The sequence below is a fragment of the Sminthopsis crassicaudata genome, chromosome 3 (genome assembly GCF_048593235.1).
Source record: "Sminthopsis crassicaudata isolate SCR6 chromosome 3, ASM4859323v1, whole genome shotgun sequence".
NCBI lineage: Eukaryota > Metazoa > Chordata > Mammalia > Dasyuromorphia > Dasyuridae > Sminthopsis > Sminthopsis crassicaudata.
In genome coordinates this window covers 651,044,393-651,067,068 of record NC_133619.1, presented here as the reverse complement: position 1 = coordinate 651,067,068, position 22,676 = coordinate 651,044,393, and the positions used below count along the sequence as shown (strand labels likewise).

The window sequence follows — 22,676 nt, the reverse complement described above, 5'->3', positions numbered from 1 at the left end:
TCTATCCTGCCGTCCGTCCCACAGAGACCCTAGAGCTACCCAGAAGAACCTGTGCCCAGGTCTGAGTGGGGGGAGGGCACAGAGCAGCAGCAGGCCCCTCTACTCCCCTCTGGCTTGAGAGGGTCAGAGCTGGGAGGGGGAGATGGCCCACCAGCCCCTTGTTTCATTCCCAGGGAGCCACAGCTCTGTCTAGACTCCTGAGTCCTAAGCTGAACCTCCTGCCTCCATTTTGTCCCAAAGTGGGATCTAATTGAGGCAGCTGGGGGCGCAGAGGCCAAAGCCGTGGCCTGGACTCAGGAGTTCAAATCCAGCCTCCGACACTTTCCAACAAGATGATCCTGGGCTAGTCACTTCCTCTCTGGTCACCTCAGTTTTCCCACATGCAAGGTGGGATAGCATTCAGCTGGCGGAGTTATTGTGAGCATTGTAATGCTGTCTGGTTCGGTTTTCCTGGGGTCTCTGGGAGCAGCCTTTGCTTCAGTTCAGTAATCACCACAAGCACAGCCCGGTGTTAAAGTCCAAATCCTTTATTATCTCCTTCACAATCTAGTTTCCTTTCCTGGGGCCCTGGGGCAGCTTTCTTTTCTTTTCTTTCTTTTTTTCCTGAGGCTGGGGTAAGTGACTTGCCCAGGGTCACACAGCCAGGAAGTGGTAAGTGTCTGAGCCCAGTGGGGCAGCTTTCTTAGCGAGGCTTTCCTTTGGGAGCCTTGGTTTCAGTGGAGAAGCCAAGGAGAGCCTGCCAGCAGGATGGCGTGCGATGGGATGAATGAACCTGAGTCCAAGGGCTTGCGCTTCAGCCTCCAGTCCGCCTGTCTTCCCTGAACCCGAGTGTCTCAGGCCCCCAGGAGCCTGACTGAAGACGATGACTCTCTCCTTGGTTCTGAGAGCTTGAACTCCTGCCTCCAGTTCTCTTGTCTTTTCTCATCTCTGCACCTGAGGACTTCCTGAGTCCCTGCTTATATGCTCCACACGGAGTATAAACCAATCATTATATCACGAGGAAGCCATTATTTGTTGTAAGATTAAATCAAACATTCTGAACCTGCTAAACCAGATAACCATTGTCTCCTCAATTCCACTGACTGAGTACCTTGGAAGCATCCTTTGTTTCAAGTTCAGAGTTCTGGCCCATAACAGAGGCTCTCATGGCATTATAATGTAAACTGCTTGGCATACAGTAGGTGCTGTATAAATGCTGCTTCCCTTTCCCCACTTCTAGCCCCAGGGCAGAGCAGAGGCAGGGGCAGGGTGGAGGAGGGAAGGGCAGGGTCAGAGGGCAGCTTGGGACCCGGCTGGGCTGGGGAGGAGCTCAGGGGCTGCCAGGACCCTGCGCCAGCCCTGCCTGAGGCAGAGGGACCTGGGCTTCCTCACCTGTGACCACCAGCTCCAGGGGGTCACTGCGCTCTGACCAGCGGGATGCTGTTCTGTAGCTGCAGGAGTAGTTCCCTGCGTCATTCAGTGTCATCCGTGGGATGGAAAACTCGACCTCAGCTTCCTCTGACAGCACGTAGGTGATAGGTTTTAATTCACGTCCCAGCTCTTTCTCCAGAACGTATTCAGCAGCCCCCTGTGACCCCCGGCACCTGAAGGTCACTCTTCTCCCTAGGGGGCTCAGTGAGCCATTCTCTGCCCTGAGGGAGGGTCTGGGGAGCTCGTCTGGAAGGGAATGAGAGCTGTCAGCTCCAGGGGATCCCCTTGCTCTGGGCCCCCCCAAACCGGGTCCCCCCTTCAAGCCCTGCAGTGCAGCCCAGACCGCCCCCACCTCCCTCCCTGGGGGAGCTGTCTGCTCTGGGGGGAAGGACTCACCCACCTGCGCCCTCATCCTGTGGCCCAGACACAGTCCTGGCAGAGAGGAGCCTGATTACTGTGGGTCAGCACCCGCACCCTCCCCGCCCAGCACCCCAGAGCAAGGAGACAGAGCCGGCTCAGGGACCCCCCGGGCCTCTAGCTCCTCCGCCTCCCCATCTTGCTGGCCTCTTTCCCCTTACAAAATGGCGGTGGGGTGGGCTGAAATTGGGGCTCTGTAAAGTCCCCTCCATTGTGGGGGTTCTTAGGACTCACCAAGGCACAGCAGGGCAGAGAGGGCGGGGCTCATGGTGGTCCTTGTGGGAGGGGGGCTGCTGGCTGACCTGGACCAAGGCACAGGAGGTGAGCAAGGCTGGCTCTGCTCTGAGGTTCCCTCTGAGGGGCTGTTTCTCCTTGGCCTCCAGCTGTATTCCCCAGAATTTGGGGAGCTTCACTTCCCCTTCCTCTTTGTGGATGCTGCTACCTTGTTGGCCCCATGCTGTGGGGGAGGGGTGGGGCAGTCAACTTGTGACAGACAGAGTAATTCTTGCTTTTTTGGTGCTAATTCTGGCTCCAGAACCTGGGAAAGATGGCCAAGTGATGAGGTTTAGATTTAGGGAGCCCAAATGAAATTAGGGTTTCTAGTGGTCAGGGAGTTAAATGATAAGTTCTAGTGGAAGGTTTGGGGTCCAGGGAACCAAATGGAGAGGTTTAGCTCCCCTGCCCCCTTTGGGATTCGGTGCAAGGGTAGGGAGTTTTGGGGACTCCCCCTTCTGGTGGCACGGAGTTTCTCTGTAAAGGAATTTCCGACCCCAAAACCTAGATTGCTAAAAGAGGCTTATTACAGGGATTGGAAGTAAGGCTAGAAATCCTGACAGAGAGGCATAAAGTCTGGTTAGGGAAATAGGCGAGGATAAGGAGAGGATGGCACTGGAAGAGAATATTATTCCAGGGGGCAGATCTATGGAAAATGGAATTTTGCACTGAGAATGCAGTTCTCAGTGGGCAGAAGGTCCTGGCAGCAAAGGGAGCTGCCGAGCTCATCTGCACAGACTTTAGTTGATGGAAGTGTTTTATTGGTTGCCTTGGTGGAGGTTGGGAAGCCCGAAGAGATCAGAACCAGTGGGGGCTGGGACAAGCCCACTTCATATATTGGAATAAAAGGGAGGCTTTTGACCAGGATTTGTGAATCAAAGGCTCTGGCATCCCAGGAAGACAACTTGTCTGCGGAGGATATGCCTCAGCCAGGAGGGGCTGGGAATCTGAAAGGAGTCACAAATCAATAGGAAATACATTTTCTTGAAGGGACCACAACCTGCTTCATTCCCCTCACAAGCAGTTAAAACTTAAATTCATTTAAGGGAAAAAGGACGAAGATCTCAAATTCATGTAGCTGCTTCAAGCTGACAAGGTTCGTAGAGATTTGGGGGTTCATGCCAGGAGGTAAAGTGTGAGGTGTGGGGTCTGGAATGGCAGCAGGGCATCTAAGGGCTCTTTGTCCCAGTCAGTCGTCCCCAGTTCTCCAGGCTGAAGGGCAGTTGAGAATGCAAAGTTTGAAGCTCAGAGAAAAGATCTCAGGAACAGATTAAAAGTGGGGTGTCCTCCAGGGTGGAGATGGCGACATTTGGGAATGGGGTCTTTAGGAGGAAATGCATCAGGTCCCTTCTGTGGGCTGCCTGTAAGAATGATGAGACTTCCGGCCAAGATGGCGGCGTGGAGGCAGACAGCTGCTTGAGCTCCTCGTTTTCTCTCAGAACTTACTTCATGACAAGCCTCTGACTTAATGCTTGACCCAGAAAGAAATCCACAAATTATCACCAAGAGAAGACATCCTTGAGAGTCGCCAGAAAAGGTCTGCGTTTGTTTGGGGGAGGGTCAATCAGACTGGGCGCAGACTGAGGGCAGACAGCCAGAGCAAGACAGGCAGCTCACACAGCTCAGACCGGAGGGGGAGGGGTGTGATCTCTGCCGTTTCTGTGAAAGGGCTTTTGCCCCAGTGTGGATGCTCCATCTTGGCAGCAAGCCAGGAGCAGCAGAGAGGGTGTAAACACCGGAGGTGAAGATTAAAACCCCAGAAAGCCAGCGTCTCTCAGAGCCCGGCCACCCCCAACCCCCACCTGGACTGACTCGGTGCGTTCTCAGAGCCTCAGAGCTCAGAATCAGTACAGTCATTGCTGTTCTGTTAGTGGCTCTCTGCTGCCCTACCCCCAGTCTGTAGAGGAAGCCCATTAATAACATCCAGCCCTATCCCCCGCAAAACAGACCAATTGTTTCTCTTGTCAGTTTGTTTTCTTTGATTCCTACTCTGACAAAATGAACAAAAAATTCAAAAGGGCTCTAACCATTGACAGCTTCTGTGTGGAGAGGGAGCAGACTTCAAATGCTGAGGAGACTAGGAACAGAATGTCCCCAGATGTATCCCCTGGGAGGGATATAAGCTGCTCCTCAGTACAAAAGAACCTCATAGAGGAAATCAAAAAGGCTCTCACAAGAGAGCTGGAAGAGAAATGGGAAAAAGAAAGGGAAGCTTGGCAAGAGAGCCTGGAGAAGTCATCCCATGCATTCAAAGACAGAGTGGATAAAGAAATCAAATCCTTGAGAAACAAGATTAGTGAGCTGGAAAAGGTAAACAACTCCAAGGAAAACAGGATTAGTGAGCTGGAAAAGGTAAACTACTCCAAGGAAAACAGGATTAGAGAGCTGGAAAAAGAAATCAGCTCTCTAAAAAATAAAATGGATAAAATGGAAAAAAATTCCATAGAAGATAAAAACTCAATTGGACAATTACAAAGAGATATAAAAAAAGTGAGTGAAGAAAATACATCATTGAAAATTAGACTGGAACAAGTAGAAATGAATGACTCAAGGAGAAACCAAGAGGGAGTCAAGCAAAACCAGAGAAATGAAACAATTGAAAAGACTGTCAAGTACCTTACCAGAAAGACAACAGACCTGGAAAACAGATCCAGGAGAGACAATTTGAGAATAATCGGACTCCCTGAAAAATGGGAGGAAAAAAAGAGCTTGGACACCATTTTCGAGGAAATTATCAAAGAGAACTGCCCAGACGTTTTGGAAACAGAGGGTAAAATAGACATTGAGAAAATTCATCGATCACCTACTGAAAGGGACCCTAAAATCAAAACGCCAAGAAATATAGTGGCCAAGTTCAAGAACCATCAGACAAAGGAAAAGATATTGGAAGCTGCTAGAAAAAAACAATTCAGATATGGAGGATCCACAATAAGGATAACACAGGATCTAGCAGCATCCACATTAAAAGAACGCAGGGCCTGGAACATGATATTCCGAAAGGCTAAGGAACTTGGTATGCAGCCAAGAATAACTTACCCAGCAAGAATGAGCATCGTTTTCCAGGGAAGAAGATGGACATTTAACGAAATAAATGAATTCCATCTATTTTTGATGAAAAAACCAGACCTACATAAGAGGTTTGATCTTCAAATACAGAACTCAAGAGACTTCTAAAAAAGGTAAAAAGAAATCTTGAGAACTATACTTCTGTCAAAAAAATATGTAAAGAACATATGTACAATTTGTCTTAGAAACTAGAGGTGGAAAGGAGATTATATCATAAAAAAGTATAAAGTGGTGGTACTACATCTCATGAAGAGGCAAAGGTAACCTATTATATCTGAGAAAAAGAAAGGAGGGAGATGAACATAGCGTGTATCAATAGACATATTCGATTTATGGTGAAACTTCTTCCACTTCATTGAAAAGTGAAAGGGAAGGAGTAAGCTAAGGGGAAGGGAATACAGTAATTTCGAGGAAAAGGGGTAAAATAAGGGGAGGATCTTTAAGGTGGGGGAGGGATCCTAAAAAGGGAGGGCTGTGAAAAGCAAGTGGTGTTCACCAGTTTAATACTGGATAGGAGGGTAAAAGGGAAGGAAAGGGGAAAAGCATAAGCAGGGGTTAGTAGGATGGCAAGCAATATAGAATTAGTCCTTCTAACCATAAATGTGAATGGGGCAAACTGCCTCATAAAGAGGAAGCAGTTAGCAGACTGGATTAAAAGTCAGAATCCTACTATATGTTGTTTACAGGAAACACACCTGAAACAGGATGAGACATTCAAACTAAAAGTAAAAGGGTGGAGCAGAATCTATTATGCTTCAGGCAAAACCAAAAAAGCAGGAGTAGCCATCCTCATCTCAGATCAAGCAAAAACAAAAATTGATCTAATTAAAAGAGATAAGGAAGGGCATTATATCCTGCTAAAGGGAAGCATCAATAGTGAAGCAGTATCAATATTAAACATGTATGCACCAAGTGGTGCAGCATCTAAATTCTTAAAAGAGAAATTAAGAGAGCTGCAAGAGGAAATAGATAGCAAAACTATAATAGCGGGAGATCTCAACCTTGCACTCTCAGAATTAGATAAATCAAACCACAAAATAAATAAGAAAGAAGTCAAAGAGGTAAATAGAATACTAGAAAAGTTTGATATGATAGATCTTTGGCGAAAGCTAAATGGAGACAGAAAGGAATATACTTTCTTCTCAGCTGTTCATGGAACCTATACAAAAATTGATCATATACTAGGGCATAAAAACCTCAAAATCAAATGCAGTAAGGCAGAAATAGTAAATGCATCCTTTTCAGACCATAATGCAATCAAAATAAGATTTAATAAAAAGCCAGGGGAAAATAGACCAAAAAATAATTGGAAACTAAATAATCTTATACTAAAGAATGATTGGGTAAAACAGCAAATCATAGACATAATTAATAACTTCACCCAAGAAAATGACAATAATGAGACATCATACCAAAATGTGTGGGATACAGCCAAAGCAGTAATTAGGGGAAGTTTTATATCTCTACAGGCCTACCTGCATAAAATAGAGAAAGAGAGGGCCAACGAATTGGGTTTACAACTAAAATTGCTAGAAAAGGAACAAATTAAAAACCCCCAGACAAACACAAAACTTGAAATTCAAAAAATAAAAGGTGAGATTAATAAAATTGAAAGTAAAAAAACTATTGAATTAATTAATAAAACTAAGAGTTGGTTTTATGAAAAAACCAACAAAATAGACAAACCCTTAGTAAACCTGATTAAAAAAAGGAAAGAGAAAAAGCAAATTGATAGTCTTGAAAATGAAAAGGGTGAACTCACCACTAATGAAGAGGAAATTAGAACAATAGTTAGGAGCTACTTTGCTCAACTTTATGCCGATAAATTCGATAACTTAAATGAAATGGAAGAATACCTTCAAAAATATAGCTTGCCCAGATTAACAGAGGAGGAAGTAAGTAGTCTAAATAGTCCCATCTCAGACAAAGAAATAGACCAAGCTATTAACCAACTTCCTAAGAAAAAGTCCCCAGGACCAGATGGATTTACAGGTGAATTCTACCAAACATTTAAAGAACAACTAACTCCAATGCTATGTAAACTATTTGAAAAAATAGGGATTGAAGGAGTCCTACCAAATTCCTTCTATGACACAGACATGGTACTGATACCTAAACCAGGTAGATCGAAAACTGAGAAAGAAAACTATAGACCAATTTCCTTAATGAATATTGATGCTAAAATCTTAAATAAGATATTAGCAAATAGACTTCAGAAAATCATCCCCAGGATAATACACTATGACCAAGTGGGATTTATACCAGGAATGCAGGGCTGGTTTAATATTAGGAAAACTATTAGTATAATTGACCATATTAATAATCAAATTAATAAAAACCATATGATCATCTCAATAGATGCAGAAAAGGCATTTGATAAAATCCAACATCCATTCCTACTAAAAACACTTGAAAGTATAGGAATAAATGGACTATTCCTTAAAATAATAAGGAGCATATATTTAAAACCTTCAGTAAACATCATATGTAATGGTGATAAACTAGAACCTTTCCCTGTAAGATCAGGAGTGAAACAAGGTTGCCCACTATCACCATTACTATTCAATATAGTACTAGAAACTCTAGCCTTGGCAATAAGAGCCGAGAAAGAGATCCAAGGAATTAGAGTAGGAAATGAAGAAATCAAATTGTCACTTTTTGCAGATGACATGATGGTATACTTAGAGAACCCCAAAGACTCTGCTAAAAAGCTATTAGAAATAATTCAGAATTTTAGCAAAGTCGCAGGATACAAAATAAATCCACATAAATCCTCAGCATTTTTATACATTACCAACACAATCCAACAGCAGAGATACAAAGAGAAATTCCATTCAAAATAACAGTCGATAGTATCAAATATTTGGGAATATATCTACCAAAGGAGAGTCAGGAATTATATGAGCAAAATTACAAAACACTTGCCACAAAAATAAAGTCAGATTTAAATAATTGGAAAGACATTCGGTGTTCTTGGATAGGCCGAGCGAATATAATAAAGATGACAATACTCCCCAAACTAATCTATTTATTTAGTGCTATACCAATCAGACTCCCAAGAAACTATTTTAATGACCTAGAAAAAATAACAACAAAATTCATATGGAAGAATAAAAGGTCGAGAATTGCAAGGGAACTAATGAAAAAAAAGTCAGAGGAAGGTGGTCTAAGTGTACCTGATTTAAAGCTATATTATAAAGCAACAGTCACCAAAACCATTTGGTATTGGCTAAGAAATAGACTAGTTGATCAGTGGCATAGGTTAGGTTCACAGGACAAGATAGCGAATAAAAATAGCAATCTAATCTTTGACAAACCCAAAGATCCCAAATTTTGGGATAAGAATTCATTATTTGACAAAAACTGCTGGGAAAACTGGAAATTAGTATGGCAGAAACTAGGCCTGGACCCACATTTAACACCACATACTAAGATTAGATCAAAATGGGTCCAAGATTTAGGCATAAAGAACGAAATCATAAATAAATTGGAGGAACATGGGATGGTTTACCTCTCAGACTTATGGAGGAGGAAGGAGTTTGTGTCCAAGGGAGAACTAGAGACCATTATTGATCACAAAATAGAACATTTTGATTACACCAAATTAAAAAGTTTCTGCACAAACAAAACTAATGCAAACAAGATTAGAAGGGAAGTAACAAATTGGGAAAACATTTTTACAGTTAAAGGTTCTGATAAAGGCCTCATCTCCAAAATATACAGAGAATTGACTTTAATTTATAAGAAATCAAGCCATTCTCCAATTGATAAATGGTCAAAGGATATGAACAGACAATTTTCAGATGATGAAATTAAAACTATTTCCACTCATATGAAAGAGTGTTCCAAATCACTATTGATCAGAGAAATGCAAATTAAGACAACTCTGAGGTATCATTACACACCTGTCAGATTGGCTAAGATGACAGGAACAAATAATGATGAATGTTGGAGGGGCTGTGGGAAAACTGGGACACTGATGCATTGTTGGTGGAGTTGTGAAAGAATCCAACCATTCTGGAGAGCAATCTGGAATAATGCCAAAAAGTTATCAAAATGTGCATACCCTTTGACCCAGCTATACTACTACTGGGCTTATACCCCAAGGAACTACTAGAGAAGGGAAAGGGTCCTGTATGTGCCAAAATGTTTGTGGCAGCCCTTTTCATAGTGGCTAGAAGCTGGAAGATGAATGGATGTCCATCAATTGGAGAATGGTTGGGTAAACTATGGTATATGAATGTTATGGAATATTATTGTTCTATAAGAAATGACCAACAGGAGAAATACAGAGAGGCTTGGAGAGACTTACATCAACTGATGCTGAGTGAAACGAGCAGAACCAGAAGATCATTATACACTTCAACAATGATACTGTACGAGGATGTATGCTGATGGAAGTGGATTTCTTCAACATAGAGAAGAACTAATCCAATTCCAATTGATTAATGATGGACAGAACCAGCTACATCCGGAAAAGGAACACTGGGAAATGAATGTAAACTGTTATTTTTACCTTCTGAATCCAATTCTTCCTGTGCAACAAAAAATTCGGTTCTACACACATATATTGTATCTAGATTATACTGTAATATATTTAACATGTGTGGGACTGCTTGCCATCTGGGGGAGGGGGTTGGGGGAGGAAGGAAAATAATCTGAATAGAGGTAAGTGCAAGGGATAATGTTGTAAAAAATTACCCATGCATATGTACTGTCAAGAAATGTTATAATTATAAAATAAAATAAAAAATTAAAAAAAAAAAAAAAGAATGATGATGGCCCATCTATCAATATCAAATGCCAGAGAAAAGTATGAGAGAAAATGCTAGGAGCAGAGGTTAGCCCTTTCGCTCCAAGTTCCAGGAAAGCTAATTTTTTTCGGGGTTGGGTCAGGGTGGCAGGGATCAAGGGTGTGAATCAGAGAGTCAGGCTAGGCAGGAGGCCTTGATATCTATTAGGTTTAATAAGCCACTGATGTCCATAGGCCTTTTTTTTTTTTTAATGCTCCGAATCCCTGGGGTTAATGGCTATCCCAGAGTTAATTTTTAGACCTCTTTGATTAAGAGTCTTTTGATTAAAAACAGCCACTCATCTTTTTGTGAGGCATGGTCCAGGGATGGGTGTGTCCCCACTTGTCATGGCCACAGATCAAGATAAGAATGCAGTTTAAGCTTTTAGAAATCCCTTAACTGTCTGTGCAGTTTAAAAAAAAAATAGAGTTGGTTCCTCAATCTCACCAGAAAAATCACCAAAATGGTTAAATAAAGATCCTGAGCCTTCCCCCCCACTATCCCCACTCTTTATGGGGGAGGGGTAGAAGGGGACAGAAGAAGTGCAAAGTAGCAGCACTGCCTACCCAGCTTACCGACCCCTGAGGTGTTTGGGCTGTCCCGATGGATAAAAGGGGAAACAGGGACAGATCCCAAATTCCTACCCAAGAGCAGGATGCTGGGGGTGGGGCAGTTCAACCTCTGTGGTGTTCGCTGTTGTGGTAGAAAGGCAGTTCCTCCAGTGCTCCTCCTGCTCAAACTCAGGGCAGGGACTGGGGTCTCCTTGGACAGTTTCCTTGGCACCTACAGCACAAACTTTGGGGTTCCCGACCTAAGAATGGGAGAGATTTGCATTAAAAAGGTACCTCCATTCTGAGTGTCTTTTCAGGAGGCAGAAGTTGTCCTGAGAAGAAAAGAGCTGGGAGTCTCAGGTTTTTTTTTAGTTCAGGTGAGAGAGGTAAAAGAAAACCAACAGCTGTTTGTAGCAGCAGAGTGTAGCATCGAGGGCTCAGAATGGGCTCCTCTAGTTTTGGCCTTAGTATACTGGCCTTGTACCCCTGAAAAAGTTGGGGGTGGGTCCCAGGTTTCTTCTTAGGCTGGGAGATTTTTTTAGCTTTGAAAGAGACAATTCTGCTGGGCTTGTGGGCTAGCCGTTTTTTGCCTGAGGGCAGAAATGTTAGTTCCAGGATTTGAAAGAAAAAAGCGTCCCTTTTAAAGTGCAAAGAAGTCTCCTTTCTAGGGCTCCTGAGAGTTGGTGGGTGGAGGGAGACTGGAATTCAGCTAATCTAGTCAGAGTTTAAGTTTTGGGATTGAGGTATTTTTTTCAAGCTGAGTGTGTCTCTGCATTAAGAGACAGCTTAAAAGAGAATCTCTAGGAATGGAGGAAGAAAGCTGACCCATCCTGCCACAAGCCCCAAACTTTCCACTTCCATAGCTCTGTCCTTCTCCAGGCATCCCTAGGAAGGTGTGACTCTTCAGTAAGAGGGCTATTTGTTAATCTGCAGAAATTTGTTCAAGCGATCTTGACCCAAATCCGAACCGAGGTCAAGCTCTGGACAGCTCCGCCTGTGACCCTTGGGGAATTTGAGCTGACCCCGCTATAGAGGGTGATGTGGTGGGCTTACCTCAGTGGAAAAAAAAACCCTCATGGGCAAAGCCTGGTAGAAGGGCCACCAAATGATGAAATCAGAAGACTGAAATCCTTGACTTCTAGGAAAAAAGCTTTAGTGTTCTCCAATCAATAGCTCCTTGCCTGACTCTAGACAGTGTCCAGATTCTATAGTCCCTCGTCCTTCTCTAGAGAAGGAGAGCAACAAAATGCTCCTTGAGCTGTAATGCCAGAGAAACTGAGGAACAACAGAGCAAGGGAGAATTTGTCAGGGACCAGCTGTAGAATAGAGAACAAGTCTAGAGAGAGACACTACAGGAATTCCCACAAGGGAATTCTGCAAGCTAGAGAAAAGGCAACAGGAAAGACCTCTTTCCTTAAAAGTGTTCACCGAATTGAAAATGGTTAAGGAGTTTTCAAACAGTTTCAATCTCTCTCTCTAACTCCCCATTTCCTGCTACAGTCAGAGAATGAGAAAAGAAAGAAAGAAACTCTCTTCACTCTCTAAACAATTGAATTTGCTTTGATTTGAACTTTTATTCCCCAGACATCAAGCATTCCAAATGTCTTTCTTGAAGCCACAATCTGGCCAGGGTTGGAGCTTAGGATAGAAAGCTTTAATTGTTGGCAGGGGCATAGAATGCCAATCCAGAAAAATAGGAGAGTGTGCTAAGAACAAAAGGTCTTGGGGCCGAGAAAATTAGGAGCAAGTGCCCTGAGACTAGGAAAAAAAACCCGAGAGCACTTTGGAATCCCCCGTCTTTGTAAACATGAGCATGCAAAAACATAGTTTTGAGGCTTCTGCAGTTAAAAGGCTGTGATGGGAGGCCCTGATCTGAGGAAACCAAGTCCCGTTTTAAAATGTATGGGACAAACTTGCTTCCTGAGGGCTGGAAGCTGCGGCTCATTTAAGGGCCAGCTAAAAGGTCTGGGAGGGGCGTGGCCCGCTTGTCCAGAATGCCAGGAAAGTTCTGTTTTAAAAATTGGTGGAAAACTTTTCTGGAGACTTGAGAAGATAAGACTGAGTGCCCAATCTCCCCACTGTACAGTACCCCAATAAGGGGACAGGACAGAAACATTTAAATGGCAGGTTGCCAAGCCATATGGGAGAGGTCTGAAAAAGGCCTTGAGTTCTGTGATCCCCACTCCATGGGGGAGGGGGAGGAAAGGCCAGAGTGAGGGTGGGGGAGAAAGAAATGCAGTCTTACCCGGTGCTTCCCAAATAGCGAGGGTTCCTCTGGCAATTTCACGTTGGAACTTGAGAGTGGGGAAGCTCGTCTGAACTCCCAAATCTTGCCAGGAGAGCAAGATCTGAAGGAGAGACTGTTTACTCCTATCCAGGGAGTAGCAGCCGTGGGTAGAGACATGTCTCCAGGCTCACCTCAATTCAGTGACCTTTCTCCTCGTGGCTACAGCCTGACCATTAAAGACTCCATTGTATTTAACAGTGGAGTGGGAGAAGGGCTCAAACTCGACTCCTCTTAAGTTTCTCCAGTTATCTCTCCAGATCAAAGAGAGTGCTGGGCTAGGACCCCCGAGAGGGGGCCCCAGAACTGCCATGTATCTCCTTGGTCTGGGGGGAGGGTTAAAGAGACACTTCCTCTCTTGTCTTGGAGTTCTTGCCTGAGAGCAGGGCTTTCTAGTGAGAGAAAAAGGAATTTAGGAGTGCCTTGAGATGCAAAGGACCCTCCTTTGGTCTGGAGGGGTTGGACAGAAGGAGTTTCCTCAAGCCAAGCATCTGCTCAAGGAAGGATTTTAGAGGCAGAGGTGTGTCTAGATTGTGGACAGATAAAAGCTTTTAGTTTTCCCAAATTCTTGCAGTTTCTCTCATATCTCTAGAGACAGAGTGAGACAAAAGGAGGCCTTCTGTCAATCCACAGCAATTTGTAAATAATTTGCCCGAATGTAGAGCTCTAACAATGACCCAAGCCTGACCTGGGTGGCTTAGGTGTCCATTGCAGGATAGGGAAAGAAAAAAAGTTCTTTTACCTTGTCCAGAGTTCCAGATTTCCTGGTGCCACTATCTTTAAAAATAGTGTGACAAAAAGAGGCCTTTTTGCCAGAAAATGCAAATATTCTCCCTGGGAGAATATTGCCCACAGCCCAGATCTGATCTGGGTGCCCACTACCTTTAGAAATAGAGACAAAAGAAGGAACGCAGGTATTCTTTCTGGAAGAATACTGCACCAACAGCTCAAAACCCGAATTGGTTCTGAATGTCCAGAGTTTTGGGGTTCTAGTTAGGGAACCAAATGATGTCTAGTTTTGGGGGATCCCGTCAGGAAACTAAATGATGAGGTTTAGATTTAGGGAACCAAAATGAGATTAGGGTTTCTGGTGGTCAGGGAGTTAAATGAAAAGGTCTAGTGGCAGGTTTGGGGTTCAGGGAACCAAATAGAGAGGTTTAGCTCCCCTAGATACCTTGGAATTTTGGGGACTCCCTTCTGGCGGAGTTTCTCTGTAAAGGAATTTCCAAATCCGAAAACCTAGATTGATAAAAGAGGCTTATTACGGGATTGGAATTAAGGTTAGAAATCCTGATAGAGAGGCATAAAGTTTGGTTAGGGAAAAAGATGAGGATAAGGAGAGGATGGTACTGGAAGAGAATATTATTCCAGCAGGCAGATCTATGGAAAATGGAGTTTTGCACTGAGAATGCAGTTCTCAGTGGGCAGAAGGTCCTGGCAGCAAAGGAAGATGCTGAGCTCCATCTGCAAAGGCCTTAGTTGCTTGTCTCTGTGGGGGTTGGGAAGCCTGAGCAGATCAGAATCAGTGGGGGCTGGGACAAGCCCAGATCTCCTATTGGAATTCAAAGGGAGGCTTTTGACCAGGATTTGTGAACCAAAGGCTCTGGCATCCCAGAAAGACAACTTGTCTGGGGAGGATATGCCTCAGCCAGGAGGGGCTGGGAATCTGAAAGGAGTCACAGATCAATAGGAAATACACAGGGAAGCCTGTGTGTCAGCCTCACAGACCCCTGCCTCTCCCAAATGGCAGTGTTGAGCTCCCCAAGGGTCTATGAATCTGACCCTGGACCCAGATTCTGTCATCAGCATGAACCCTACTCCCAGCCATGGCTCGTTGAGACTGGGCTCAGTCCCCAGCCCAGCAGAGCCTTCCTGGGTGCTGGTCACTAAGGAGTTAAAACTAAACCTTCAAATAAGGGGCTGATGGGGGGGTTGCTTGGGGAGCTGCTGCCTTAGGGCCCAGGAGTGGGGGGAGGGTCTGTTCTGGAGTTTCCCCAAGAACTTGTTGGCTCCAGCCCATCCTCAGGACTGCCTGGGCCTCTGCCTTCTGTACATGGGAGGTCTGGGATTCCCTCTCCCAGCTTGTCCCAGACTGGAGGGTCAGGTCCCAGGACAGGATTCCCTCTGTTGGGGTGTATGGGGTGCTGAGGGAGAAACTCCTCCTCCAGTGTGAGGGCTGCTCATCTCTCCTTGGGGTTCACAAGTCAGCCAATTCTTACCCGTGGCTCCAGGAAGCTCTGGCACCCACTGTGGCTGTTGGGGTATGTGATTGGACCCCTAAATTTATTAGGGCTTAGGGCTAGGTCTGCAAGGCACTTCAAAATAATTGTAGCCTTAGACCTTTTTCAAATCAAGAGGCAAAGACTTTGTGACCCTGCTGGGAGGAGACTCATTTCCCAAAGAGACTTTTAGCCATTAACAGGGAGGAAGACAAAGGTTAAGTTCCTTAGAGGAACTGGCTGTTAAGAAGGGCATAGATGCCTAAGGTAGGCAAGGGGCCTAGAGGGTTTGTGCCATTCATAATGGGGGCACTTTTTGATGAGCCCTCAGAGAAGTGGGAACAAGTAGGTTCTTTTATGGGGGAAAAACAAGCTCAGAGGTTGCCATCATAACCTGGCCATCTGACTGGCTACAGGGTCTGGGTCCAGGATAATTTTGTCAATGCAAGGAAGTGGAGAAGGCCCCAAAGGCCCACTCAAGAAGCAAAGGTCCATTTCAGGAGTCAGTGCTTCTCCCTGCTTGCCTCAGGCAGTGTCTTGGACGGCAATTCAGGCCTCTCCCTAGGAGCTCCCCAGCTACCAAACACCTGGCCTCCCTTTGCTGGGGTCCCTCTCACCCCCTCATGGCCACATCTGGCAAAACCTTTCTGGCAGACGGCCTAAGCCAGGCCAAAGTCCACTGGTGCGGGAGGAGGATAGCTGGCAGATAAGAAGCCAACTTTCCATGGCAGAATGGGAGGCTGAGCACAACTTGTTCCCAAGGCCCTGAAGGAGGCAGGAGCTGGCTCAGTGGGAGCTTAGAGCTGGCTCAGACCCGGAAGGTGCCACGGGCCTCCACTGAGTTATTCTTAAGCCTCTCAGGACTCACTCACATTGGAGATTTCCTTTAATGTCTTTTATGTTTAAAGTCACCCTGGTGCAAAGGATCCATCATTAAACCAGCTTAGGGATTCTTAGTGAACATGTTCCTTGTTTAGAAACTATAAACCCTAAACAGGCCCAGTTCTTGGGGCTGATGACCCTGCTTATTACCCTGATGGTTCCTAGAAAACTGGCAAGTTCACAAATGAAGGGGAGTCAACAGAGACCCAGGCAGGGGACTGACCTTGCTGTTGCCCACCTCCACTCTTCTTTTTTTTTCAGTGTTAATTTATTTTATTTTTAATTTTTTAAAATTAATTTTATAGTTATAACATTTTTTGACAGTACATATGCATAGGTAATTTTTGACAACATTATCCCTTGTACTCCCTTCTGTTCTGAATTTTTCCCCTTCTTCCCTCCATCCCCTCCCCTACATGGCAGGCATTCCCATAATATTAAATATGTTATACTATATCCTAGGTACAAGATATATGTGCAGAATCGAATTTTGTTGTTGTTGTTGTTGTTGTTGCAAAGGAAGAATTGGATTCGGAAGGTAAAAATAACCTGCGGAGAAAAACAAAAAATGCTCACAGTTTACACTCATTTCCCAATGTTCCTTCTCTGGGTGTAGCTGATTCTGTCCATCATTAATCAATTGGAATTGGATTAGCTCTTCTCTATGTTGAAGATTTCCACTTCCATCAGAATACATCCTCATACAGTATTGTTGTTGAAGTGTATAATGATCTTCTGGTTCTGCTCGTTTCACTCAGCATCAGTTGATTTAAGTCTCTCCAAGCCTCTCTGTATTCATCCTGCTGGTCATTTCTTACAGAACAATAAGATTCCATAACATTCATATACCACAATTTATTCAGCCATTCTCCAATTGATGGACATCCATTCACTTTCCAGTTTCTAGCCACTACACAAAGGGCTGCCACAAATATTTTGGCACATACAGGTCCCTTTCCCTTCTTTAGTATTTCCTTGGGATATAAGCCCAGTAGTAGTATGGCTGGGTCAAAGGGTATGCATAGTTTGATAACTTTTTGGGCATAATTCCAGATTGCTCTCCAGAATGGCTGGATTCTTTCACAACTCCAACAATGTATTAGTGTCCCAGTTTTCCCACAGCCCCTCCAACATTCATTATTATTTGTTCCTGTCATCTTAGCCAATCTGACAGGTGTGTAGTGGTATCTCAGAGTTGTCTTAATTTGCATTTCTCTGATTAATAGTGATTTGGAGCATCTTTTCACATGGCTAGAAATAGTTTCAATTTCATCATCTGAAAATTGTCTATTCATATCCTTTGACCATTTATCAATTGGAGAATGGCTTGATTTCTTATAAATTAGAGTCAATTCTCTGTATATTTTGGAGATGAGGCCTTTATCAGAACCTTTAACTGTAAAAATGTTTTCCCAATTTGTTACTTCCCTTCTAATTTTGTTTGCATTAGTTTTGTTTGTACAAAAGCTTTTTAATTTGATGTAATCAAAATTTTCTATTTTGTGATCAATAATGATCTCTGGTTCTCCTTTGGGCACAAACTCCTTCCTCCTCCACAGGTCTGAGAGGTAGACTATCCTCTGTTCCTCTAATTTATTTATGATCTCGTTCTTTATGCCTAAATCATGGACCCATTTTGATCTTATCTTAGTATGTGGTGGTAAGTGTGAGTCCATGCCTTGTTTCTGCCATACTAATTTCCAGTTTTCCCAGCACTTTTTGTCAAATAATGAATTCTTATCCCAAAAGTTGGGATCTTTGGGTTAGTCAAACACTAGATTGCTATTTTTATTCACTATCTTGAACCTAACATAGTCCACTGATCAACTAGTCTATTTCTTAGCCAATACCAAATGGTTTTGGCGACTGTTGCTTTATAATACAGTTCTAGATCAGGTACAGCTAGACCACCTTCATTTAATTTTTTTTCATTACTTCCCTTGAAATTCTCCACCTTTTGTTCTTCCATATGAATTTTGTTATTATTTTTTCTAGGTCATTAAACTAGTTTCTTGGGAGTCTGATTGGTATAGCACTAAATAAATAGATTAGTTTAGGGAGTATTGTCATCTTTATTATATTTGCTCGGCCTATCCAAGAGCACTTAATGTCTTTCCAATTATTTAAATCTGACTTTATTTTTGTGGCAAGTGTTTTGTAATTTTGCTTATATAATTGCTGACTTTCCTTTGGTAGATACATTCCCAAATATTTTATATTATCGCCAGTTATTTTGAATGGAATTTCTCTTTGTATTTCTTGCTGTTGGATTGTGTTGGTGATGTATAAAAATGCTGAGCATTTATGTGGATTTATTTTGTATCCTGCAACTTTGCTAAAGTTCTGAATTATTTCTAATAGCTTTTTAGCAGAGTCTTTGGCCACCCCCCATTCTTCTTAAAGCTTTGGTGGGCTGTGCTGTTTGATAGCGCCGCCCACCTCCGTGAAGGGAGAAAAGCCTGCTGCACTCTCATTCTTGAAGGTTAGTTGATGAGGCTTCTTTCACCTCTTCCCTCCTGCTCCACACACAATAATGACCAGTTTTAGGTTTAACATGATAATAACTCCACAAATCTTAGTTAACAGCTTTAGAATGTTCCCAAGTAATAGCCAGATAGTTGTAGTTTCCTCTTAATTTTCTAGTAAAGGTGAAAATAATTAACTCCCTAAATTATGCAGTGGGTTAGCAGAAAGCAGATAATAAGCCCTGCAGGTGTGACACACTCTGTGCAGTTGAGGATTGATGTGTGGCAGGCTCACTACTTCTTTGCAACCAAGGCAGAGGATAGGACACCTTGACCTTGTAGACCAGGCAAGTGCTGCTAGCACATGGATGGAACAGGTAGTTCATGGACTTACTGGCCCTCTACAACTTCCCCCTTTTTAAGACACACCCAAAAGCACAAGGGACTAAGCCAATGAGTATAAGAATAACACTTGCAAGAGGAACAAAAGGCAAAAGTCAGATTCTTTACTAGATTTATCTTTTTTAATCACTCAAATATTTGGTTTGTTGTGCTATCGGTATCAATTCAGCACCATTGCTTTTTGCTATGTTTTCTGCCAAGGCAGCTAATTCAGGTGGAGGTTGAATTAAAGTTGGAATTATATATGACTTCATTTATTCTGTTCCTTATTTGAAGCCATGCCACATTGGTAGAAAGGGGCTCTGGCCATTTAACTCTAAGATTTTCCCATCTCAGATCCTAATTCCACTCAGGAATGAAGAGAGAATTTATTCCTTTTATGTTTTTTACTGGTGAATGGGATAAACTGAGGGAAGGCATTTCATGGGAATGTGGCCTTCACCTATGTCTTAATTGTGACTTAGGACTGCAATAACATTTTTGCACAAGTGCATTGCTTTATTTATGGTTCTTGTAAAAAATAGTGGGGGTTCCATACTTATAGATGCAGGACTGAGCCTTTTATTTCTTATCCAGAAGCAGAGTCTCTCCCTCATCACCCCAACTGGCTGGGGAGGACAAAGTTAACAGCCTTCCTGGTCTTCCCATTGCATGTTCTTCTTTGACATGTTAACTCTCCCTCATCAGGCAATCCATGTTCAAAATGGCAGAAGCTCCTCCTTTGGGATTGCCGATTGACTCATTAAGCATGCCCACTCAGTGCTTGCAGTTGCCTTTCCCTCTTCTTGTTTTGGGGTGATTTTTGGTCAGTCTATGAGTTTAGAAGCTCGAAAGCTTCTTTTGTACAACTAACTTGTTCAGCGGATGTGACCTTTGTCTTTGTCCATTTATGGAAACACAATTCTATAGGTGGCTCACAAATGCCTTTTAGCTTTAAGCACTCCTGGTCTCTATCCCTCAGTGGGCAAAGAGAGCCCCAAGCTACCTGTGGAAGGCTGGGCTCTCTTCCCTCCAGATGCCTATTCCACAGTGAATACTCTCAGCCAATAGCAAAGAACCATTTATCCAGGGGTACAGCACCACAGAAGTGAAAGAAGGGATCCATGGGAGCACATGGGGCAGGTAAATGGGTAAAGGTCTTTTTCCCCCTGAGAAGGAGGTGGCTCAGCTCAGCCAGAAGAAGGAGCACTAGGTCTCAGCCAAGGGGAAATTCCCCCAGGGAGCCAGTGGAGATGGGCAGCTCCTGTCCTGGGTGCTTCTTCCTGGCAGGGACTGGAATGGTGCTGTTCTTCAGCAGCTGGATGCTAGAGGAGTGCATGTCTCATCTCTCCCCCTTCACTGACTCCCCCAGGCAGGGCCATGGAGCAAAATCTGGACCTTTGAGGAGAGAATTGGGACTTCCGCCCCTTGGGTGAAGGGCGCCCTCTGGGGACACTGGTGGTCATGGGCAAGGGGCATGTTTAGCATCTGAGACAAGAGCCTCAAGCTGTGATGAAGGCCAGCTACAGGTGGAAGCAAGGGCAGCTCCTTCAGATTCCCACAGGAAGGTTGACTCTGGTCTCCTCAGGAACCCAGGGGTGCAGATGCCTTCTTGTGCACCTCAGGAAGCCGGGTCTGCAACTGCAGGCAGCAGACGTGAGGAGAGCTCGGGGCAGAGAGGGTTTGTGGGCCGGGCCAGCTGAGGGAAGGCTTGTCCTGGGCGTGGGGAATCTGATTTGGGAGAGGTTGTGGGGGGAAGCAGAGGTCCTGCTGCTGGTCAGGGTGGGCTTAGGGCCCCAGAGCCAGGATGGCCAAAGGCATGCAAGAGGAGGCTCAGGTGGATTGCTCCTGCCATACCCTTGATGGGGATGGTGTGGACACTCGCCACCAAATGATGAGATTGGTGCAGACCCCCCAAATGCTGGATCCTTCCTGTCTGGGTGTGGGCAGAACTCCCAGAGTCTTTGGAATCTGCACCTTCAGTGCCCCCCAGCTCTACCTTCCCTTGTATCAGAAGGTGCAGGAGCTCCCCCTGGGTGTCCCTTGGAGCTATTCCAGGCTTCAGCCAGCAGGACCCCCAGGAGGATGAGCACCAGCCCGGCCAGGCTGAGGCGGATGACGTTGCCCACCGTGTAATCTTGGGGTGCAGGATCTGGGAGGAGGAGAGAAGTCACTGGGAGAGGCACAAGACCCCCAGATCTCAGGCCCCCATCAGTGGGGGCAGGATTCCTCAGCTTCCTCCATTTTTTAGGCAGGGCTGCAGGTGAAGGACTGCCCACACTCTCACCTGTTCCCATTCAAAGGAAAACTGATACACCAGTGTGGCTAGAACAGTGGCCCTTTCAAAGTGAAAAAGTTCAGGCCTTATTAGATATAGGACAGGAGGAACTTGACCAAGGACACTTACAACCTTCTCTAAGTCCTTAGAATTCCCCAGTATTTGTTGTAAGAAAGAAATCTGGAAAAGGGAGGATGTTAACTGATCTAAGAAGAGTAAATGAACAGATGGAAACTATGGGAACTCTTCAGCCTGGACTTCCATCTCCTACTCAGTTGCCTAGAGAATGGCCTCCTTGGGTTATAGACGTTAAGGATTGTTTCTATTCTATTCCTCAATATAAGGAGGATATGAAAAGTTTTGCCTTCTCAGTGCCCAGCGTTAACTTAGTTAACTAGCTGAGCCTTAGAAAAGATATGAATGGACAGTTTTGCCACAGGGAATGAAAAAACAGCCCTACTACGTGCCAAATGTATGTTGCTGCTGCTCATGCTCCAGTAAGAAAAGCCTTTCCAAAAGTAATATTGTTACATTATATGGATGATATCTTGGGACGGATACTATATGAAGTACCAAGTACATGTAAGACTAGATAACCATTGTCTCATCAATTGCACTGAGTTAACCCCTTATTGTAACACTAAATCAATCATACTGAGCCTTCAGGATACTTCTCCAGAGTTCTGGCCCATGACAGACTGGGGTCTCAAGGTGTCCCAAAAGAATTTGCAGGTTTGACCCCATCTCCAAGTCAAAGGCCAACATTCACATACTTGTAAGCTAATTGAAGTGGGATAAGTTTCAGAGGGATTTAGCAAAGAACCAGGAGCAAGAAGATAATTTTACAGGAAAAGACAGATCTGGTTCTTCATGTCACCGGTGGATCTGCTAATTTTATGGCCCAGGAGCAGAACTGGGGAGGGGTCTGGTATGCACCTCACCAGTTGTCTCAGAAACCCTAATGTCACAGCCCCAGAGATTGTTGTCTGGCAGTCAGGAAAGTTTGCAGGAGATTATCACAGCATTCCTGAAGTTAGGAAGCTTTAGGGACAATGACAGCTTGTCAGAACAGTAGCCCTCTGAAGCTCTGGGGCCTCAGGATTACTGCTACATTCCTCCCAGAAGCTGGGCCCTATCACTTCCAGCTTAGAGGAATTGGGCTGAGGGCATCTGAGTAACCCCTCCCTCATCAGTGGGGAAGCAGGGATGGCAGAAGCAGAGCCCCTCCCCGTCGTCCCTGCTGTGGCTGCATGGGGGGGGGGACAGGGGCTCCAGAAAAGGATAGAGAAGGGAGCAGACTTGGGGCTGCCTCCCCCATCTCTGCTCCGCCCTCCCCAGCCCCCTTCCTGGCTGGCCGGGATCTTCCTCCTTCCCCAATTGAAGTTCCTCCTGGCTGTGTCCCAGCCCTCCATCCCTCCTCATTCTCAGAGACAGGAGGGAGCCTTGGCTTAGGCAGCAACAGCAGGAGAGGAAGAGGGGAGAGGGACTCCCCCCCTGTGCTGAGGATGCCTGGTTACTCACTGGGTGGGGAGGCTGTCAGAGCTTGGGTGTCTCCAGGGCTGTGGGGGAGGGGAGGATCCTTTGAGTTTCCTGAAACAAAGAAGGGCTTGTGGGTATTACTCTCCCCCACTGACTCACCCCTTCTCTGCCCTCCTCA

General features: G+C 44.8%; 1 protein-coding gene across 1 annotated transcript in view; it reads right to left on the bottom strand.

The window, feature by feature from the left end:
* The window catches only part of LOC141562650 (paired immunoglobulin-like receptor B), an 88,026-nt gene that overhangs the window by 5,617 nt on the left and 59,733 nt on the right, over window positions 1-22,676 (bottom strand). The window contains exons 14-18 of the mRNA XM_074302654.1: window positions 22,541-22,609; window positions 20,741-20,893; window positions 2,062-2,284; window positions 1,811-1,842; window positions 1,372-1,656 (exon numbers count right to left, since the gene is read on the bottom strand). Of these exons, the coding sequence (XP_074158755.1) occupies window positions 1,372-1,656; window positions 1,811-1,842; window positions 2,062-2,284; window positions 20,741-20,893; window positions 22,541-22,609 (762 nt within the window). The remainder of the gene's footprint in view (window positions 1-1,371; window positions 1,657-1,810; window positions 1,843-2,061; window positions 2,285-20,740; window positions 20,894-22,540; window positions 22,610-22,676) is intronic.